The sequence below is a fragment of the Podarcis filfolensis genome, assembly GCF_964270895.1.
Source record: "Podarcis filfolensis genome assembly, chromosome: 1".
NCBI lineage: Eukaryota > Metazoa > Chordata > Lepidosauria > Squamata > Lacertidae > Podarcis > Podarcis filfolensis.
The window spans coordinates 86473797-86494878 of NC_139604.1; the positions used below are offsets into that span (position 1 = coordinate 86473797).

The following is a 21082-nucleotide window of genomic DNA, read 5'->3' on the forward strand; positions in this document are numbered from 1 at the left end:
AGGAACATCCAATGGAAAGCATGCATGAAGAGATAACTTGCAGACGAGACACTAAAATGTGGCAGCAATAATTCTTGCTCCTTCACTGGCTGGAAATTTTAGCCTGAAACTCTTTTCTTCTATTGATTAATGGAAATAAAACCTACTTTTGCACCAACTCCTCCTTTAATCATTTAGGCTTCAAGCTTTCAGAGAGAAGCATTAACAGATTACTTAAATGGTGAAACAGATGTTGTAAATCATAGCCTTTTGCGGGGTGTAACAGCAACAACCCCACCCCATTGGCTGTCCCCAGCATCAAGTATCCAGATGTACTCTGCTTCTTAACACACAGGCACCATTTAGTTACTATAGTTCGCAAATTCACAAGAGAGAAAAGCCTAATTCACCCTGAAAGCCATTTAAGCCCATTCCTATCATCGTATCTTGTGGCAGCAAATTTCAGATGTTGCATACTTGCTGTGCAAAGAAATGCTCTGGGACAGCTCACCTGCACAAGGAAGGACATCAGTGAACACAGCACTTGGTAATTTTCTTCCGGGAGACTCTGGAGAGTTTTGCGAACAATTTCCACACGCTTTTCTTCCTCTACACCTGGAAAGGAAAGCAAGTGGGGCATTTATACCAGCAAGCAAAGTCCTAGCTTTCATGTGGAGAAATGGATTGCAGAGGAAAAGCCCTCAAATAGTCATAACATTGGATCCCAAACGCCTTGCAAGTCAAACGTTTTGGCTCCTGAACGCCACAAACCCGGAAGCGAGTGTTCCGGTTTGTGAATGTTCTTTGGAACCCGAACGTCTGACGGGGCTTCCACGGCTTCCAATTGGCTGCAGGAGCTTGGAAGTCGAACAGACTTCTGGAACGGATTCCGTTCAACTTCCAAGGTACGACTGTACTAGAATTAGGACTTCTACTATACTGCCCTGGGAAAGAGTAATGCAGCCAATCTGCTGTAGAGTACAGCACAACTCTGGGTAGAGCATATTTAGAGGAGTTTTCTGCTTTGGGATCAGGACACTCTCGGTAGCCACTCACTGTAGAAACTGACGACGTCATTGTAGAGACCATAGGTGAGGAGAGGCTCAGGCAGCTCCCGCAAGAAGGTCTTGAGAATCACAGCCGGCAGGTGCACGTCCTCATATTGCACAAAGTCCACAGGCAGCCCTGGTAAGAAAGTGGATAGGTTCAAAGCCATAACTAGAGCACCAGGGCTGAACCCCCTCCACCTGGCAGAATAAGGAACTTATCCAAAGACCAGGAACTAGAGGCAGAAGCATGGCAGGAGCAGGTAAACACACTGTCAAAAAAAAAAAAAGGATCAGTGGTACTCAATCCTCCTCCAAAGCAGCAATCATTAGGAGCATTGGAAGAATTGCTTCAAAAATACCAGCAACAGGATTCCAGCAAATATTAGGGAAATGGAGAGACACACACCCCAGAGGATGAAACAGAGGAAACACATTATACATTGATCAAACATAATTGCTGTGGAAGGTTAAGCACCTCCTTTATCTAGGGGGTATAGGTTTAGACTGGAATAGGTTTATGTCAAAAGGAATAAACTCCTTGGATTCCAGTCAAGTTTCAAACAGAGATCTATTCAGAAGTTAAAGCACGTTGTGGGAGGGCACAAGTCCAAAGTGCTAAGGGCAGATTTGGGGCCTAGACAAAAAGAATGGTGGAAAGGGGCAGTTGAGTAGCTTAAGCAGACTTCTGGAACCTAATGCAGGCACTTACCCATATTATATTTCTGCTGAACTTCTCTGACCGTCTGGGTGTTTGCTGATCGTCGGAAAATCCCCTCTGTGTTAAGAGCTGGGGACAAAGAGAAACAGAAGAGCACAGTCTCAGGGAAGACCTACCACACATAACAGGAAGTCTTTCCAATATCACAGGACAAGGACATCCTGAAAGCCACATGCACAGGGACACTTGCATGGGAACAGCTATGCAGAAGGCACTTGGGGAATTAGGTTAGTAGAATCCCTCAGCTCCCTAGTGTTCAATTTTGCTGTGTCTTTCTGAAGACCAGAATCAAATGACAAGAAAGATAGTAAGATGGGCAGTGGAAAAAGAATGAGTCTGTGCTAAGGCATCTTAAAAAGGCTAGGCTGATGCAACAGAAGGGTGCTGTTGGGAGACAAAGGACAGTGGATGTAGCAACAAGACAAGTCAGAAGAGGGTTCTTCCTAGCTCACTCACCATGCTGCTGCAGATAGGCAATGGTCTCCCTTACCACAAGTGGAATGGGATTCTGATCCAAGCTCTTCTCCCGTAAGCTGTTGAGAAAGGAGAAGCTTAGACTCTTCCTGTCACTTCCCCCAAAGAAACATCTTTGAATCAGACATAATATCCAGTGTATCACTGGCCCTGATCTAGAAAGCTCAAGGCTGGCAAAAGTCAAGCTAACCACAGGTGCCGATTCAAGATGATTGGAAAGCATTTCCAGAACTACCCACAGATAGACTATAGGTATCACTGGTCCACCAAGAAAAGAAAAAAGGTGAGGATACTCACTGCTGGAGAGAAACTCCAAACTGTTGGTTTGGCAGAGGTGGGCGTGGTGGGGTTACTTTCTGAGGCACTTGGGAGGGCTTCTGCAGGGATCTCAGATATTCATCATACCTACAGTGAGAGACAGACACAAACATGTATGTATGGAATCATTCTAAACTACACCAAAAAGTGCTAAGCTGGTGTCCAGTGTTCCATTATCCTGTAAACACAAGCCCAGAGGCCCTGGCACTACGCTAGTTACAAGCTACTTCTTGTAAGTAGTACTTACAAGCTACTTCTGCTACATCAGTTGCGAGGATCCTTTTTTAGCCCGAAGCCACACTCCCTCTTGGGAAACCTTCTGAGGGTCACATGACAATAAAGAGCAAGCCATGCAGAGGAGAGAGCCATCTCAGCAGCTCACAACATCATACTGTATGTGCCGAGAAGTCAGACTCCCAGTGTCCCTTCGCCACCCCACTCCCTCTCTGCTCACCCTGTTCTCCTCCCTCTTACAGCCTCCTCTACAGAAACAAAAGGTAAGCTAGTAGGCAAAGTGGATAATGATGATGATGTTGATAATAATAATAACAACAGGTATAAAAGCATAATGAAACATCAAACAGTAACAATCTAATCCAATATAAAAAGTCACAATAACTTTAAAACAAACAACTTATGTCAAACAAAGCAACATTAAACAATCCATCAGAATCTAATAGTAAACAGTAAAATTAAACACCAGCAAATAATTAAACATGCTCTCACTTTAGCACCTGGCTTGGGATACCCAGCTGCTCCAGTTTCACATGCTCCTCCAGGTCACTCAGGTAGTTTGCATAGAAAATCTTCCGTCCAAACTTAAAGCTGCAAGACAGGTGACAAACCAGTAAGAAAGAAATTAGGGTACAGAGTAGCAGCACTAGTACATCTGTGGGTGGCTTGTGAGATGAGATGAAGAGGTAAAAATGGTACCGAGAACTGTGAGGCAATGCTTGTGTACCAGTTGCACCACTCTGCAGTTCCCCAACACATAGGCAGGGATTTGTCCATTACTGAAATACCCCAGCTAGGCCTGACAATGTGCTAAAAGGTACTTCTCTGGTGCCTCAACCTGGGGATTTTGCTGACAATACATGTTATGTCCTTTGTTATTTCCTCCTCATTCTCTGGCAGAGGCCAGGAAATATCTGAAGCAAGTCTGGGCTATTAGCCAACTAAAGGACAACAATGCAAGCAGGGGCCTCCATGTCAGGGTCAGTCACTCAGCATAAGTCAGAAACAAAGTTTATCAAACCTAATTCTTCAGTTAGACAGAAAAGAGGAAGCAACAAGCTCCAGTGAAGTACTAATCTGCAGGACAATTTCCACACTCTCAGATAGAGATCAAGAGTATGCAGGAACATGATACCCACTTTCCTCTGACCTCATAGGACTATATAATGCAATTCAAGGCACATACTGAAAGCTTTGGACAGAAAATGGAGGGGATCTTGCAACTATGACAGGAAATAGCTGACATCAGTGAGCAACAGCTGTCTAAAAATGATATGGAATATACAAGATGAGCCATCTATGCATATCCTTGCAATGAACAAACACTCTAGGAGCCCCACATTATAGAAATTATAGCTTATAGAAATTAGAGCAAATATTTTGTGTACTGACAAGCCACGGAAATGCAAAGTGGGGATCTGAACCTGCAACTGTGAGTCACTTTCTCTCTCTCTCTCAATCTAATCTATCTCATAGAGTTGTTACGAGGATAAAACTGTGGGTAACAATGCATGCTACCCTCAAGCTTCATGGAGGAAGGACATGGATAAAAATGTAAAATTAAGGTGTTATCAGATGCCGTCATCACAGTAAGTGTTTACAAATACACAAGTTACCAGCAACCTACATAACAAAAAAGTCTCAGGATTCTGATGATAAAACCCCACTTGGCTCCTGAGGAAGCCACTCCTCCTCGTACCAAAGCGAGTTCCACCACAGAGCAAAGTACCTTTGCACTTTCCTACCTGATCAAGGGCTTGAAGAGAATCAGCAGTGTCTTGATGAACATCGTTGGGTGCACAATGTACAATGCTTTGATGTTCTTCTTGTATCTAATAATGAGAGAAAGATGAGAAGCCAAGCCAACCCCTTTCACCCAAAAAAGTTCCCACACAGCAATTTGACCCTTGCAAAATCCACAGCCACGCATACTTACTTGCGGTCAAATTCCCGGTAGGCATCCCGCAGCCAGCTCAGGGATGGCTTGTTCTCACTGGTCAGGCCATGGTGCAAATAGACTAAGGTGTAATCACTCTCAACATACTGGTCCAACGTATACTTCAAATAGCTGAGGAGAGATGGACATACCTAAGCTCCAGAGTTTTTTAAAAATATGCATTTGCTTCTTTGCCTCCTGCAGTCACAGCATAAGGAAAGTAATATAGGTAATACAGGCACAGAGGTAGCGAATATACAGCCAGAGGGTGGGGTCAGATTGATGAAGGGCACTCCTAAACAAGTGCTTAAAGAATTTTGACTTATATCTTAGTTAGGGGTTAATTGGTACCCAAATTCATGTAGTCAAAATCATTACAGATTTGAATGATCAGGGGAAAGTCTCAGGTCTAATCTTCACCAAAGCAGGTGGTTCGCTCCAGCAGCACTCACCTCAGCAGTTTCACATGATCAAGCTGATAGCTGGGAGGCATCCGGCAGGCACTGAACAGAATTACTTTCCGCCCATACTTGTCGTCACCTGAGGACAAAAAATGCCACACATCACAGCAGGTTGAAAGACAAAGCATGAAGACACCACAATAGGTAAATAATGGAGCACTGCTTGTGGAGTACTCAACTATTCCAAGGTGATGCTAGTGGAAAGTTCAAAGGCTCTGCTTTGTCAAAAAAGTTAACAATGCAACATGAAACTTCACCAGTATGGGGAGAAGGCTGCATTTTGAGAGGACCCAAGGGTGAGAAGTGGAATAGAGCAAGGCATGATGAAAAGAAATTATGAGGGGCACATACTCTTGGATCACGAGCAGACAATTTGAAATGATTCTCAAGCAGGAAACAGCCTAAAATACCCCCAGAGGAGCAGAGTATCCACAGGGTTATTCTAGTAAGCATTGCTGAGGTTTGCGATTCCAAGGTGGAGAGGGGAGGAAAGACAACACTTCCCCCACAAACATTCAGAGAAAAGGTCACGGATCCTTTACAAAGTATTGGCCTTGTCCATCATTTTCCCCCAGTGTATCCACAGTTCCATACCACCTGCTGTCCCTGTAGATGAGGAAAAAACTAGAACACAAGCAAAATCAAGAACTGCACAATGACGAATTGGCCTGAAACACTATGGATCAGAAAGCAAATCAGCAGTGAGAAGAAGCCACCAGCACACTGCAGAAGCACAAGATTTTGTGCTATCAGCCTGGAACAAATACTCTGTAAAATAATCTTTAACTTCTTCCCCAGTCCCAAATGAGGCAGATGACCTAGTAAGTCTGCTTCAGCAGTGTTACAAACTAGGCCTGGGGGTGATATATAGCTCTTGTCACATGAAAGTCCAATAAATGCCTTACCATGGGTTTTTTCTGGTTATTTCATGACAGTGAAATTACCACAGTAAAAGCCTTTGCAATAATCTATGGCTAAGAGCAGTAATAATGACTTATCAGTAGAACAACGCATAAACACAGGTTTTGCCTCTCTGTCTACTTACAATGAGCGGAGCTAAAAGCATTTGATAAGTAAGACAAAATTGTAGAAGGAAGCGGGTCATATTAATGAATGGCCATTAAATGCTCTGGTTGATCATGGACTTCTCACTAGAAGTTACCTCATCAGCAGCTGGTTGCATTTGACAATGTTAGCTCTATTCTATGAACATTCATGCTACAATAAATTTTGGTCTGAATCACCCTCTCTCAGGATCAATCTGTTCACACACACAAACCTGTACCCACGAGGAAGAAATTGTGTACCAATGACCATCTCCTATGTGTGCAAAGGTACACATTTCTGCATACAAGGAGAGATTAGATTGTGCCACAAAGCTCTTTGGGGCTTTCACTATCATAACAGTGAAGATGTTAAAAATATACACCTTCCATGCTGCTAAGTCAGCCACCATCATTTATTACCTTTACCTCACATTTATTACCACCACCAGCCCACTTTATACTTAATCCAGGCTCAGAAGGGAATAGAATTTTGTTTTTTAAAAAGTAAAATAAAATAAGGAAGATGGCCTCAGGATTCTGTGAGTTCTACATACTCAAAAGAACAAAAAGCATGAAGTCTGTTCAGTACACATACTGGATGGCAAATGAAACTCATTCATGGGTGATACAGATTTATTTAATTTAGAAGGCAACCCTTTGGTCTTCCCTCTACCCTCAACTGTCACTTAGCAGCAACCATTCCATTAAGTTACAAATGAGGGAGATGGAAAGCAGGAGCATTCCATAAACTCTAAGGAACTAGCTCCTTTTGGCTCTTCTTCTCCCTGGACCCTTGCTATCCCAGTTGGTCTTCATAATAGCTTTGTAACTTTACAATCTGGTGCCAGACTTTACATGTTTTCCTCTTCCTTCCTTATCACTTTCTCTCCCTTTCTCTGTGTTTTTAAGAAAGTAAGCAGGGACAGTCTTGTTTTTATTGATCTCTAGGATAAGCTGCTCTAGTAGCTTTTTTTTTTTTTACTAAAAAGCAAGGTAGAAAAGCTTTAAATATACCAACTACAACCCATGATCCAAACAAATCAAATGCCTTCATGAGAGGGAAGTAACTAAAAGTCATGGATACATCTTTCAGTGTTTTACTTCACAGAGCAGAGAAAGTAGGAGTGGCAGTCTCTAGTATGTTGTATATACACAAAAGGAATGACAATCTGCACATCACAGGAACAGAAAGAGTCAATTAAGCTATGTATCTAGTATGCTACTCTACCCACCTAAAACCCTAACCATAATAAGAGATTTCCCTTCATCCTGCCTATTTTCCTCTTCTCATTTGACTTCCTTCAACACATAAACAGAAATTATGTAGCTATAAAACTTACTCCACCCCCCCAAAAAAATATGCAAACAGCTGCAGCACGGGAAGTCAAGGACATGCTTAAGGTAGAGGGGGAGCACCAGGTAAATGCCATGGGGATGCAAGGATGATATACCATCACATGAACACATGTGAAGCATGCGAAGGTAGAAGACATTGCAGGACAACATGGCACCCACCAGAGACAGAAAAAAAAGAAGAGCAATGCAGAGGTCATCTGGAACAACCGTACAAAACTACAGCCAGATCACAAGACCAATGTCCAACAGTTTATCCCACGGTTGCCCAAAAATAGAGTACCTAACCAAGGGACTTCCAAACAGCTTCCCATATATTCAATGGCCACAAACTGTGTGTACGCACATCCAGTGTACACACTGGAGTAGATTGCAGATGCTCCTGGCAGTACATTGAATGGTGCCACAATCTTGTGACCAATGTAATAAAATGGTGCTCCTATGAGATATTTTGCAGCCTTGCACCCCTTTTTGATGAGAACAAAAATAATTCCCGGTACGCATGATGGTGCAATATATCATGAAAAGAAACCCTATTAGGTTGGAAGAAGAAATGCTCCTGCCCAAAGAAATCTGAGTGGCAAGACCTGAATGGTAGTATCTGTTGACTCTGCAAACCACAGCTGTTCTATTAAGAAATGGAGAATCTTCCTTTGACAAAGAGGTAGTTTCAGACAATGTGAATTTCTGTAATGGGAAATGGGAAAAGAACCTGAATAGATTTATAACTCAGGTGTGGAATTATAGTAGTCACTTTCACCAATGCAACATTTTATGATAATTAGTCCTGTGCAGATGTTTATGAGAAATTGATTTTTAAAACTTGGCAGTGTATAAATAGAACACAATGCAAGATCAAACTATACTGACATCTACTGCTTTAGAGCAGCATTTTCCAACTGGTGGGTCAGAAAACAACATCAGGCAGATGGGGTATTTCCGATGGATCTTCAAATTGCCAGCTGTAAGTGTCAAGAGAAAGGAACACATATAACTATGGTTCCACTTCAAGGTCTTAAAGTTGGAAGACTACAACTTCAGGTCCAACCTAGCTCCTCAGGACCTGGACAATTAAAAGCCAGTTTATGGTTACACTTGCCCCACTAGCTTCTGGTTACCTGAAGTAAGTATCCCATATGCAATCTCAAATCAAGTGATGAAGCCTCTTAATAGTCACTGATTCTTTCTAGCTCATCTCCTGATTGTTCTGTTTGTTTTTCATAGACTAAACAAGGCTTATTTCTATAGGCTTCTACTTCTAGACCAAGCGCTAGTCAAGGTAGCATAACATTCAATTAAATGCAAATATGCACCCTAACACTATTCTTGTATGACACAACTAGATAGAGTCCCATCAGTCCATGCAGGGAGCATTCAGCATGCACCCAACAGTAAGCAATTATTCAACTGCCTTTGTCCCAAACGGGTTTGCTGTAATTATCATAAAAGCTCCTGCTTAAATCTGAAATAAAGCCCCTGCTGGTGTTGAACCGTGAAAACATTGTATGCATTAGAAATTGCACTGCACAATTGTGCTGTGTGGCCCTGTTGTTACCAGGTACAGCTGCAAAGCTAACAATGACAACAACTTCTACAAGACTATCTTCAAATAAACTAAAGCACTTCCATGTTGTGCATTATCTAGAAAAATGTCCAGGCCATTTGAAATTTGAGCAACAAGTCCAAAGTGTGATAAACTTCAGGAACACATGTGTCAAGTTTCTATGCAAATCAAATGAGAAAAGATTTTTTTTTATTACCTGATTAATGCCTCCGGTGTGGAATTACAGTACTCATCTGCACAAGGCAGCCCATTTAATTAGAAATATTCTGCTATTGCAGTAAAAAGTGTAAAATACCCGAGGTTATAACACAGCACCATTTTATAATTCACACAGACACACACATACACACTGACATTCTCCCCATCTAGGAAAACATGTCCACGTCACATTGTTGGACGTGCAGCAGTTCTTTTATTCCTCTGAGAATACTCTGGTTAACAACCGCACTTCCCATAGCAGGGATTCTTTCCATCTTGCGGGGGAGGGAATACATCTAAATTAACCTAAGTGAGTAAGGAAACAACAGATTGTTTAAAAAGCCTCAGAGAAGTTCTCAGAATGCAGAATGTGGAGAACTGCATGTTACAAATAACACAGTGAGTTGTCACATCTCTTGATTAAACAGGAAGTCTACGGCTGCTCCTTTTCCTGCACTAGCAACTTGATGACACGGCCCTTAAAGTGATCAGGAAAATGGCTTGAGACATAATGCAGGCAAAGAAATGAAAGCAATCGTGGTATAGTTAAGAGCTAGCACCTCTTTGTCTAGGGTATTTATATTTCTGAAGGTACAAAAGCATTATAAAAAATACAAAAGCGGAAACAGTCTTGTCATCATAAACAAGGCTGAAAAATTTCAGGGTTCTTGGCAGTTCAAGGTGCTTCCCCTACACCACTTCTGTGATCAAAGTGACCTTCATGGAGCTTCTAGATATATGCAGAGATGCCCGAGGAAGCCAAAAGTCAATGGCTACATTTAGAGATGGAGAACCGGGGCATTTTTCAGCCACTCAGCCACTCATTTTTCAGCAACTCAGTTCTAGCACCTCTCAGGTTGCCATCATAAGAGAACAAGGGAGGTGTTCATGATGAGTTCTGGCACCTCTTTTTCTAGAAAAATAGTACAGTACAGAACTGACACTAGTCAGTGTTTCAAAGTAACCATCTACTTGCTTCTAAATTGGTGGAGAAATGATTAGCAAAGAATCAGAGACATGATCTGCAGATACAGCAGGCCAGTGACCACTTGCAAGAAGAGATGATGAAGAATGGAAGACCTACTACGGAATAAACAGAGAATGGCAGGCAAATGTACTTGCATAGGTTGTTCCGCAAACAATGGGTTCAGCCTACTGCTGGGTCACAGGGGATAAAGAAGGCCAAGTTCTGCCAAAGATTTGTGTCTGAATGATGCCATAGTGGGAATAAAGCAACAACAGCTCCATCCTGCATAGATTCCAAATAAGATAAATCACACATCACTGTCATGCAATATCCTGCAAACTCTTAGCTGCAGAAGAAATCACCCGCAAAAGATTTCCGATTGGGAAAGTTAGCAGTAATGACTGCCTGGGAGACATGTCCTGATGGATAGTACACCCATCACCATTCAAGAAAAAAAGAAGGCAGGCTGAAGCATCAAATGAGAACTGCGGCACCCAAAGTGAAGACCGCAAGCTGAAGTCCACACAGAGCTCTGCCAGGGAATTTCCAAGCCACATATCCAGTTTGGAAAGCTACCAAGATGGCTATACCACCAGCTTAGAGAAGCATGGCTGCAATCTACTTGACATAATGCACATCAAGTACAACTTTGAGGTTCTGGGATGCCACCCTCAGCTTTGCAGAATTTGGGCTCCCCTGAGATAACCCAGCCACAGGCCACAGTCATGCTAAAGAATGCCACATTCTTTAAATGCCAATGACACCAGGTATTCCACCTACCTGGCTGGACCCCATGAAGTGCACCCTGCCCTGGAGGAACAGAAACAAAGTTACATTATACCATAATAACCAAAGTCCTTTAACCAGAATAATCTTAAGGACTGAGCTGAAAGGGCTGGACAGAAAAGTTCCAACACACACACACAGTTGCATACACTCACAACTACAACAAGCTCAAAAACATGATTACCTAGTTGTTAACTAGATAAATCTAGAAGTTAATTTTTCCCCCTCCTCCCTTTCTAGACTCTGCTACAATCTGGATGAACTATTGCTTTTTTATATGTCAGGTTTCCCATACAAGGTATGCATGAAAAGGTAAACAATAGCTTTTTCATACTACCAGACATTTAAACAACAGGATATTGCTAATACTGAAAAGTCAGTGAACCCATTTTCAGTTACAAAAATGAATGTTCCCATGTCCATTTCAAGGTCCTTAATATTGGTCCTGATATATAGAAAATAGAAAATAGAATGCTCTGGGATTTAAGAACTCAGAACCACCACCTGTTCCACTCCTCTTTCACACAAGTTTTGAGACCCAAGAGTAGCCAGTCACAGGGGAGTTTAAGAAATAACTTCAGTTCCTAACACTTCTGGGATCAAGGACTGCTTCTTGCTCGGCAGAACTAAAAAAAACAAAACAATAATTCAGGAAATCAAATCCCTCATTACTTGGTCAATACCTCTGAAAAGCCAGCAAACATACACAGGCAGAAGCAGGAAGAGAAGTTCCTGTAGATTACAGGAAAGTAAGCATGCTCCATTTGAGGCAAAAGGATGTACATCGCCAAAGGACAGCCCTAGGCCAGATCCTAGAGCAATGATGCTGAACCTGGGTCCTTCAGATGTTGTTGGGACTACAACTCCAATCATCCCTGACCATTGGCCATGCTGGCCAGGACTGATGGGTGATGTAGACCAACAACATTTCGAGGGCCACAGGTTCCCTATCCTTTACCTGGAGTGTCCCAAAGTCCCACTACAACACATAGACGCATGCTTAACGGCAGTCTCCCAGTTTTAAAAATGCTGCTGCAAGAACACAGAAAGAAAGCCTTAAGAGGTTTTCCCCAAATCAATCACTGGAGTACAGCATGATAATTGCTCATCAGACACTGAAATAATTGAATTAAAAAGTATTAACAATCATTTCCAATAATTCAGCCTAAAGCAGAATCAAACAAAGAAAGGAAACCAAAAGATTTACTAATCAATGCTCCCCATCACAAGTTATTCCAGCAACTTTCATACTTCTAGACTCCAGAGAACCCCAGAATTGTCAAGGCATATCAAGGTCCCCAAGGCCACAGTAATAAAAGATAGGCGTCCCAAAGGTTAAATTCAGAATAGCCTATGGCATGTAATCTGGATGATCACTTGGGATAAGGACATGGCATTTCCATTGTCTTTGAAACCAAAGTTACAACACTGCCTAGTATCAGAAATGACCACATTTCCCCAAAGTTCAGGTTGCGTCTCTGCCTCAGACAACCATCCCTAGTTCAACAAGGAAGTTGCATATCTACCTAGACTAGCCTAATATTTAGCTACAGCTACAACTCCCATCATTTGTGACCACAGGCATTGTTGGCTGTGGTGGGAGTCCAACAACATCTGAAAGGGCACAAGTTAGAGGATTAAAAAGAGCCTCCTGCTTCCATTGTGCAAGCTATCAATCAGTAGCAGCAGTGGTTCAGGTTGTCACCTGGAGATAGAAGAAACAAAATCAGCCTTGAAATGCCTTCAAGACACTGATAGCTGCCAATAGATACAGCATCTAGTCAAACTATTTCTTTGCAGTCATTTTGTTTAGTTGTGCTTTTTTAATTTTTTTGGCAAAAGGTGGACAAATTAACTTTTCCTAATTAGGACAAGAACTCTGAACAGGGAATTTCAGTAAATGGAGGCTATTGGCAGTATATACAATCCCACACAACCCTTGCCGATGTGCCTCTGTTGTAAGTATAGTATTAAAGAGCCTACACATTTATGTGTATTTAAAGCTTTTACTTTCTGAGATGATTCTCTAAATATTGAGTATACTAGTGGTGCTAGAAATGCATCTATGCAATCCACATTTTAAATATATATAGCTATTAGTTAAATTCCAGCTTGCTCTTCACTCACACTGCAACTCCACCCACAAGCCTAATTGGCACTGAAAATTCACAGAACCATGTTGAGAGCTAAGGGAGCCCACAGTGAAGAGATTTTTTCCATCATTCAGGATGTCAGAAGCCAACACAGTGCTAACGCTCTGGGTGATAGATGTTAGAGGAATCTAAGGCATGTGGTTGCCAGTTAAAAAAATATTAAGTGAAATGAATCTTCAGTAATACATAGTCCTACAGGGGAAAGCACTTCAAAATACATCTATACGAACAAAGAAATAACTAATGTTATCAATAGTGGAAAAGGATATGTCAGTTGTTAGGGAATTCTTTATTTATCAAAGTATATGAATGTGCAATACTGCCAGAGTTGGGCATGATGTTAGTGAAACTCATTCAATTGGCTGAAATCCTGGAATGTCAGCAATAGAGCTATTATTATACATTTGAATACAATGCGTATCAGAAAATATCTTGTTTGAACTCATCTAGTCACTTAACACTGGGGATCTTTGTTTGATTAAATTGTTTAATGTCAATTCACCATCCCAGGGAATAGAAAGATATCCTCAATGTATCTGCAATGGGAGGAGAGAACTATCCCATCCTGAGGACTTCTCAGGTCACACACTGAAAATCAAAACTAAATTCAAAAACTGTTAAGATGTGTTTTGTCTCAGAGGAAATAACCATTCCTTGAACTATCCTGAGCAGCCAGAATGTCTGGAGGAGAGAAACTCCAGAGAATTCAGTAATTTTAGAGCCCAAAACAAACATTGCTACCAAGAAGGGAGGAGATGAACTCCACGCAGATGTTAGTAAAGTGTAAGTAAAAGCATAAGTAAAAGCTAAGCACAGCTCCTACTTCTTCCAGATCATTTGCCATTTCAATTTCTTCCCTTTTCTAACGATCAATTGCTTGCTATAAATTAACCAGTCTTCACTTCTATATTGCAGTGGTTGGCAGTAGCTATCAGTGTGCATAAGGAATAATGGTCTGTATAGCCAAGAGGATGTACTGTTGCAATACCTGGCATAATGGTCAATAGCAAAAGCTGGTGATAAATAAACTCCCAGCATTTATTCCTGCCTCCAGTTTCTGAACAGCACTGCCAGCAATCTGCCAGCAATCATTTACACAGCAAATTTCCTCTTTGCAGGAAACCAAGTTTGCTAAAATCAGTAACTGAACTGCAGACAATGTATGTGAAGCAGCCATACAGGACAACCCAGGAATGTCAGTGAAATGTAAGGAAAAAAGAAAAAAGAAAAATACGGAAGGCAAATGGGTCACACATCAGCAATTAGTAAAAGAAGATCAAGGCCAATTAAGGTTAAGATCTTATGAAGAACTTGGCCAATATTGTAATACATGGCTACAATATTATCAAATTGATCACCTATTCAGGCAGGATAAGATTATTGGATTTGGCAAAGAAGAATCAAAACTACAAACAGTGTTATTAAAAAATCCTAAAAAGATATTATCTAAAATGTATAATCTATTATTAGAATAGGAATTAAAAGATGAAGAGGTGAAGGAAGTTATGAGTAAGTGGGCCACAGATATAGGCCACATGATTTGTTTAGATCAATGGGAGAAATTATGGAAATATGATATCAAATTCACAGCCTGTGTCACAATCAGAGAAAATATAATGAAAATGATATATCAATGGTATTTAACCGCGGTCAAATTGGCAAAAATTTATAAATCAAAATCTAATTTGTGCTGGAGATATAAAACAGAGATAGGAACCATGTATCATATGTGGTGGGAGTGTGTGTATATTAAAAAATTTTCAGTAACATTCAAGAGGAACTTAAAAAAATGCTTAAAATATCATGTAAAAAACCCCAGAGGCGTTCCTCTTGGGAATTATATCGACTGACATTCCTGCCACTAGGAAAAAAGTTTTCTTATATGCAACTGCTGCGGCCAGAATGATTATAGCAAAAAATTGGAAGGGAGAAAAAACTCCCTCAATAAAAGAATGGCAAATAAGATTTTGTGAATATATAGATCCAGCAAGACTTACAGCAGTGGTAAGAGGCCAATCAGACCAAAACTGATAGAGGAGTGGACTTGCGTGAAGGAATACATCAAAAAACATTGTTCTGGTATTAATATATCAATATGCAATGAATGAAACTTATAGAGTAAAAAATTAAGAAGAAATGGGTATAAGATGAGATAGTCAAAAATAATAGTGATAACACAGCGAAAAGAAGAAAAGAAATAAAGGAAGCCACACATAGGTGGAGGGAAGTCAAGATTTATGTTTGTATGTTTTGTTTGTTTGTTTTCTTTTTTGTAATCTAAATTGAGAGGTGTGTGTATCTATGTATAAAGTTTGTTTAGCGTTCTGTTTTGTGTTTGTAAGTATTGCATTTATCAATAAGTTTTTTTAAAAAATAATTAAGATTTAACTCTCTCCTTGCAGCTGTGGCACAATTCCACACTCCAGGATGCTCCACAGGAGAAGTGGGGAACCTGTGGCATTCCAGGTGATACTGGACTACATTTCTCATATTCCATTACCATTGGCAATTCTGGTTGGGGCTGGAGTCCAGCAACATAGGGAAGTTCACAGGTTGCCCACTGATGCCCTGGACTCAAGTGTGACTTGGCAGTCACCTAAAGTTGACTGATTTGTTCAGACAGTTGAGGGATTTGCCATGGCTCAGGAAAATTAGAGGCACACATGCAGAGTCTCTTCTAGCCTGCAAACAAGTTAAAACAGTTTTTCTTCGGGAGAATGAGTTTTCAGGTTTGCACATACTATTTTTCTCCCACCTTCTTCTCTCCAAAGAACTCAAGGTGAGGTACAGTACGTGTTCGTGGTCCTCCCTTCCTGCTATTTATTCTCATAACAACTCTATGTGGTAGGCCAGGATGAGGGATAATGGGTTCTATCTGATTATGTCATACTGACAGTGGACACACTGCAATCAATGGAATTAAATTATTCTGAGTATGACTCAGTCGGATACAAGCCAATGAATGACCCAAGGTCATCTAGTAGACTTCATGGCAGACCATGGATTTGAACTCTTCTAAGTCCAGTATGCTATAGTCACTATTTATCAGAATGTATTCTCAAAGCTTATGTGATACTTTTCATTAGCAAAAATATTGATGCAGTTCACAATACACAAAATCCATTAAAATCAAGTAAAACAAACAATTAAAATCAAGTAAAAACATTATTGCAATAACCACAGTAACTGGAACAACAGAAACTGGTGACATTGTCAGGAAATGCCAGGGGAAAGAGACAGGTCTTCAACAGTTGGTGGAAACATCCCAGTTTTGGAACCCATCCACCCTGGAATGCATTCCATTGAGCAGATGCTACAATAGAAAAGGCCCTTCTCCAGACCCCAGCCAACCAAACCTCAGTAACTCATGGTACTATCAGCCAATGCAACATCTGACTGAGGAGTTCATAACGTAGTTTGTAAGTCTGGGGTCAGATTGCTGCTTCAAGTGACTATCAAATAACTCTAATGGGCCCATGGTTCTCAAAGTTCTCTTCCTCTGTACAATTGCTATTTTCACAACGACAATGACCACTATGTGAATCAAGCTATTTGGCTGGATCCAGACTACCCATGGGCAGAACTGCAGCTACGAGTCAAAGAATCTTCCAGGACAGCATGGACAGCTGTGCCGTGACCTGCAAGGGGAACAGGCAAAAACAGCTTCCTCCCTGCTTCCTTCCTCCAGCAGGAGCCTCTGCTGGATCTTGGCTCCTTCTACAAACAGAAGGAATCCTATCATTGACTAAAGGACAACTTGGGATCCAACCTATTGTTGGGCCACTGCTGGTTTATTTTATTTTATTTATTTTATTTTATTTATATACTGCCCTTCATCATAAGATCTCAGGGCAGTTCACAGAATAAAATACAGGATAAAAACATGAACATAAATAAACAAAACAGCAAAACAATAAAACAGACCCTATATCCCAAGACATTATGCCATATCAAAATGCTTTCTGAAGTAGAAGACAAAGAAATGAAAAGAACCCATTACCTGCCACTTCCACAATCTGGTGTCTAGCAATGTCGTAGTATGGGTCATCCCATCGTAAGTGAGTGACAGGGTCAGGGGAGCCCTTGAAGTCATCTACATTTTAAAATAAAGGGGATGGGGTGAGAGGAAAATGCAGAGAACATAAAAACCAGCACAGCTATACGAAGATACAAAAACACAGAGAAGGGATCAGGTATATCACAGAACCAGAAGGAACTCTGATGAATAGCATTAGTTTTGTGCAATTGTTCATTTTACGTTCAATACAAAACATCGCATGCATTCAGACCGATTGTGCTAGCTTATTTGTCAATATTTGCCTCAAATGTATAAACACACCATTAGTGGAAAGTAATCAATGATCTAAAATTCTCCACTACAGAATTCCACATTCATCCACTAGAATACACTATTTACACTGCACAGACAGACAGATACTTCTCTGGCATATAAGGTCTGTAGCATTCTATGCTCTCACCACCCCATTTAGATAATATCTACACCCCAGTTTAGATACAGGGGCTAACTAGTACTTCTGCAGCATCTTAAAGAGGAAAGAGACGCAGACAGGCAAAGACCTCAGAGAATGCTCCACTAGACTACCCTTGCCCCCACAGGGCTATATACAACTATCATGCAAGAACATAACACAAAAAGAACCTGCTGAACCCTGAATCTTGTTATTTTTCCACTTATTTATTATGTTATCAATTATTTTGATATCATTTGGGTGCTGCCTATCCTGAAAGTCTGGATATAAATAAATCTAATAAATAAAAAGCTATTAAAGGTATATTTTAAGATTAGTGCTGCAGGATATAGATTCCTTTCTAGTCATTTCATTGCTAGTAAAAGTACTCACCTGACTTAGGAAAAACAGGCACTTCATCTGGTGGCCAGTTCTTATCATCTAGAGAGGCCAATTTGAGCTGATTAAGGGATTCATTGGTATCCTCCAAACTCAGGTCTTCCTGTAGATCAGGGTATTGCTCCATGTTTTCCAAGCTTTAACTGCTCTCCTAAAAAACCCAGAAGGAAGAGCACAGGGATTCACAGATCAAGCAAGCAAATACATAGCAATCTTCAATATCATCTCCCAAAGCTGCTCCTTTATATATTGCCACAGATGTCTTGTCCAGAAGAACCTTTCCTCATATCAAAGGTGAGAGGGGGCTGGCTGGGGGAACACCACTGGCTGTACTCCATCCATTTCCCCCTCCTGTGCAAATACAGCCTGGTTGCTTTCTGTTTGTAGCATACAAGCCAAAACGGCAGGGAAATGCAACAGATTACACCAACCCCCTGCCTGACGCATTGAGTCTAAAGGCTCCCATTTCCTGCGCTCCATTGGCAGAGTTGGCAAATAGCCAAACAGCTTGCACAGCAAGGTGTTGCAGTGGAAGGGTGCCCAAATACTCCTTCCCCCACTGGCCTATCAAACCAACAACAGAGACACACATGAGGATTCTTCACAGTGCTACAAGCAGAACTGTGAGGGGGCAGATTCAACAATAGACAGGTTGTCCTTGAGTGGCGCATGTTGAAAAAGCAGCCAAAGAGTTCTGGGGTTTGAGAAGAACTCAGTTCCTAGTACTTTTGGACCTTCTCCATGAAGAAATGTCATTCTTAGCTTGAGAAAGACAACAGTTTTGGAATTTTGGATGTTCACTAAAACATTAATGGACTCCTGATTAGAGTCACCACCAAAGGAGGCACACCTCTGGTCAATAAATAACTGCATATATGAGATCACTAGAAAGGTTAATCATTGTTCTCAAGAGGTAGGACATGAACACAGTTCTATCATGAAACAAGAAGAAACAGAAAGTGCCTCCAAAAACAACTGGTCTAAAATATCAGCCCTCAAACAGAAGTTAAGTTACTGTGACCAAAGCTAATGCTACAGCTAATATCAGAGATCAATATTAGCATTTCAATAAATATATGGTCAGAGAAGGTCAAATGAATGTCACTCATGCTTCGTTAAGGGAATCTCTGGACATTTCCCAAAAAAATTCACCAGTGTTTGTCCAAATTCTGAGTGTTGAAGGGAGCTGCGATTTGCACAAGACCTCTTCCCTTCTCCTTCAATGCTTACACAATTATTTCATTGTCCTTATTTTCCAGATGGCTGTAAGCTTATTGCGCAGCAAGTCAAATCGCATTCCTGTAACCAGACAAAACACGACATATATGGGCAGATGATCTTCAAGGCAGATCAGGAAGTATTCAGGGCACAGCAGATCAGCAAAGTCAGCCTCAGCTATTCTTTGCTAGTCTCTCCAGGCTGGAGGAGATGCTTGACCTCAGTGGGGGTAAAGAGCAAGGCACTTTGCTCCTCTGAGCTATTAGCTAATGCTGTAACCATGCTTAAATTTCAGCCAACCATCTGCCCTTAGCAATATACCCAGTTTCTATGGAAACTCTAACCAGCATTTGCCGTGACTCATTCGTTTTGAAACAACTCTAGTTACTCTCACAGTTATCTAAAATTGTCCAAAAAAAACTACCTGGGCAGCAGGATGCAGACAGCCCCAAGCTTTCTTCTACCAAGGGATTCTGAATATTCTCAACTCGTGGTGCGCAACTGGATCACTGCAGTGTTGGAGGGCTACAGTTTTGCCAGATCTGCACTAGAAAAGCACTTAAGAATAAGTTACGAGCTCTATGAGGCAGATACGCTACTGATATTCTTTTTAGCAGGAGAATTTATTATTTTTACATCCCATGTACAGAAAGAAGACTCTTGCTGAACATGGAAAACTGGTTGTTGAATGTAGACATTGCCAAACTAGTGGATGGGAAAGAATTTGGAGTACTGGGTATTTGGGATTCTGGTGGACAAAACTCATGTGGTATTTGTTTATACAGCTTTATGGACGAATTCACATATACATTTTTCTCACTTGATGACTTAGAACTGGGATCACCAATGTGGTTCCTGGGTGTGCACATACACCTACAGAAGCCTTCCCTGGAGCACCTTACCCTGCTAAGTTAAGCTTTATAAAAGGACTCTGATTGTAGCTAACAGAACATGTGGTGTGCATTTGGATGAGGTGTGTGGCACTCTCAACAGTTTATCCAATTTATGTGTACCCACAGGTCCAAAAAAAGGTTGGTATCACTCGACTGAGAAGCTTACTGAAATGACCACCACAGACCAAACACTATAGTCAAATTTCATACCACCTAAAAAACTTGAGTATTCAGTGGAGACTGATCCTACGCCTAGCAGAGAGTTAAGCATATCTTAATTCTTCCTATCATATTATGAAATAACTCCTCTTACTCTGGATCTTTCCACTAGGTCTGTTCTCCATTTGGAGGCAGACACAGTGAAAATATTTTTTGAAATCTCATTTTCCCTAGTGTCAGGTAGTGTTGTAGCTAAATATGCCTATTCGTTTAAAAATCTGATCCAGATCTAAATGCTTTTACACGAAAGTCAGCAAAATAAAAGAGTTGTGCAAGACTCCACCAACTCACAATATTCAGCATTCAGACTCAATCATAATCTAAACTCCTTTAACATCCCATGCTCTAGGAATGGTGAACCTGTGACCCTTCGGATGTAGGATTACAGTTCCTATCATCCCTGATCATTGACAATGCTGGCTGGATAAGATGAAGGTTAGAGTCCAACAACGTCTGAAAGGTCACAGGCTCACCATTCCTGAGGCATGAGATGTTAAAGGACTTTAGATTATGGTTGAATCTGACTGCTGAATATTGTGTTGAAAATTCCACAGCCTTGCCATATAGACTTTGTGTTTCTACTTCATTTTTGCCCCATGTGACAAACATCACTGAGATCTGAACAACTTTAATGGGTTATTCAACCAT

General features: G+C 41.0%; 1 protein-coding gene across 5 annotated transcripts in view; it reads right to left on the reverse strand.

The window, feature by feature from the left end:
* Nucleotides 1-21082, reverse strand: part of ARHGAP1 (Rho GTPase activating protein 1) — a 29712-nt gene that overhangs the window by 3871 nt on the left and 4759 nt on the right. For 2 of the 5 annotated variants that reach the window (XM_083602632.1, XM_083602634.1), the window contains exons 2-12: nt 18099-18255; nt 17237-17329; nt 5161-5248; nt 4709-4840; nt 4518-4604; nt 3265-3363; nt 2518-2625; nt 2203-2279; nt 1738-1815; nt 1036-1164; nt 491-594 (exon numbers count right to left, since the gene is read on the reverse strand). In XM_083602632.1, coding sequence (XP_083458758.1) covers nt 491-594; nt 1036-1164; nt 1738-1815; nt 2203-2279; nt 2518-2625; nt 3265-3363; nt 4518-4604; nt 4709-4840; nt 5161-5248; nt 17237-17329; nt 18099-18231 — 1128 coding nt within the window. In that variant the 5' untranslated portion in view covers nt 18232-18255. Of the gene's footprint in view, nt 1-490; nt 595-1035; nt 1165-1737; nt 1816-2202; nt 2280-2517; nt 2626-3264; nt 3364-4517; nt 4605-4708; nt 4841-5160; nt 5249-11077; nt 11108-17236; nt 17330-18098; nt 18256-19334; nt 19399-21082 lie in introns of those variants that run through there. The other 3 variants (XM_083602631.1, XM_083602630.1, XM_083602633.1) reach the window with 3 other exon arrangements.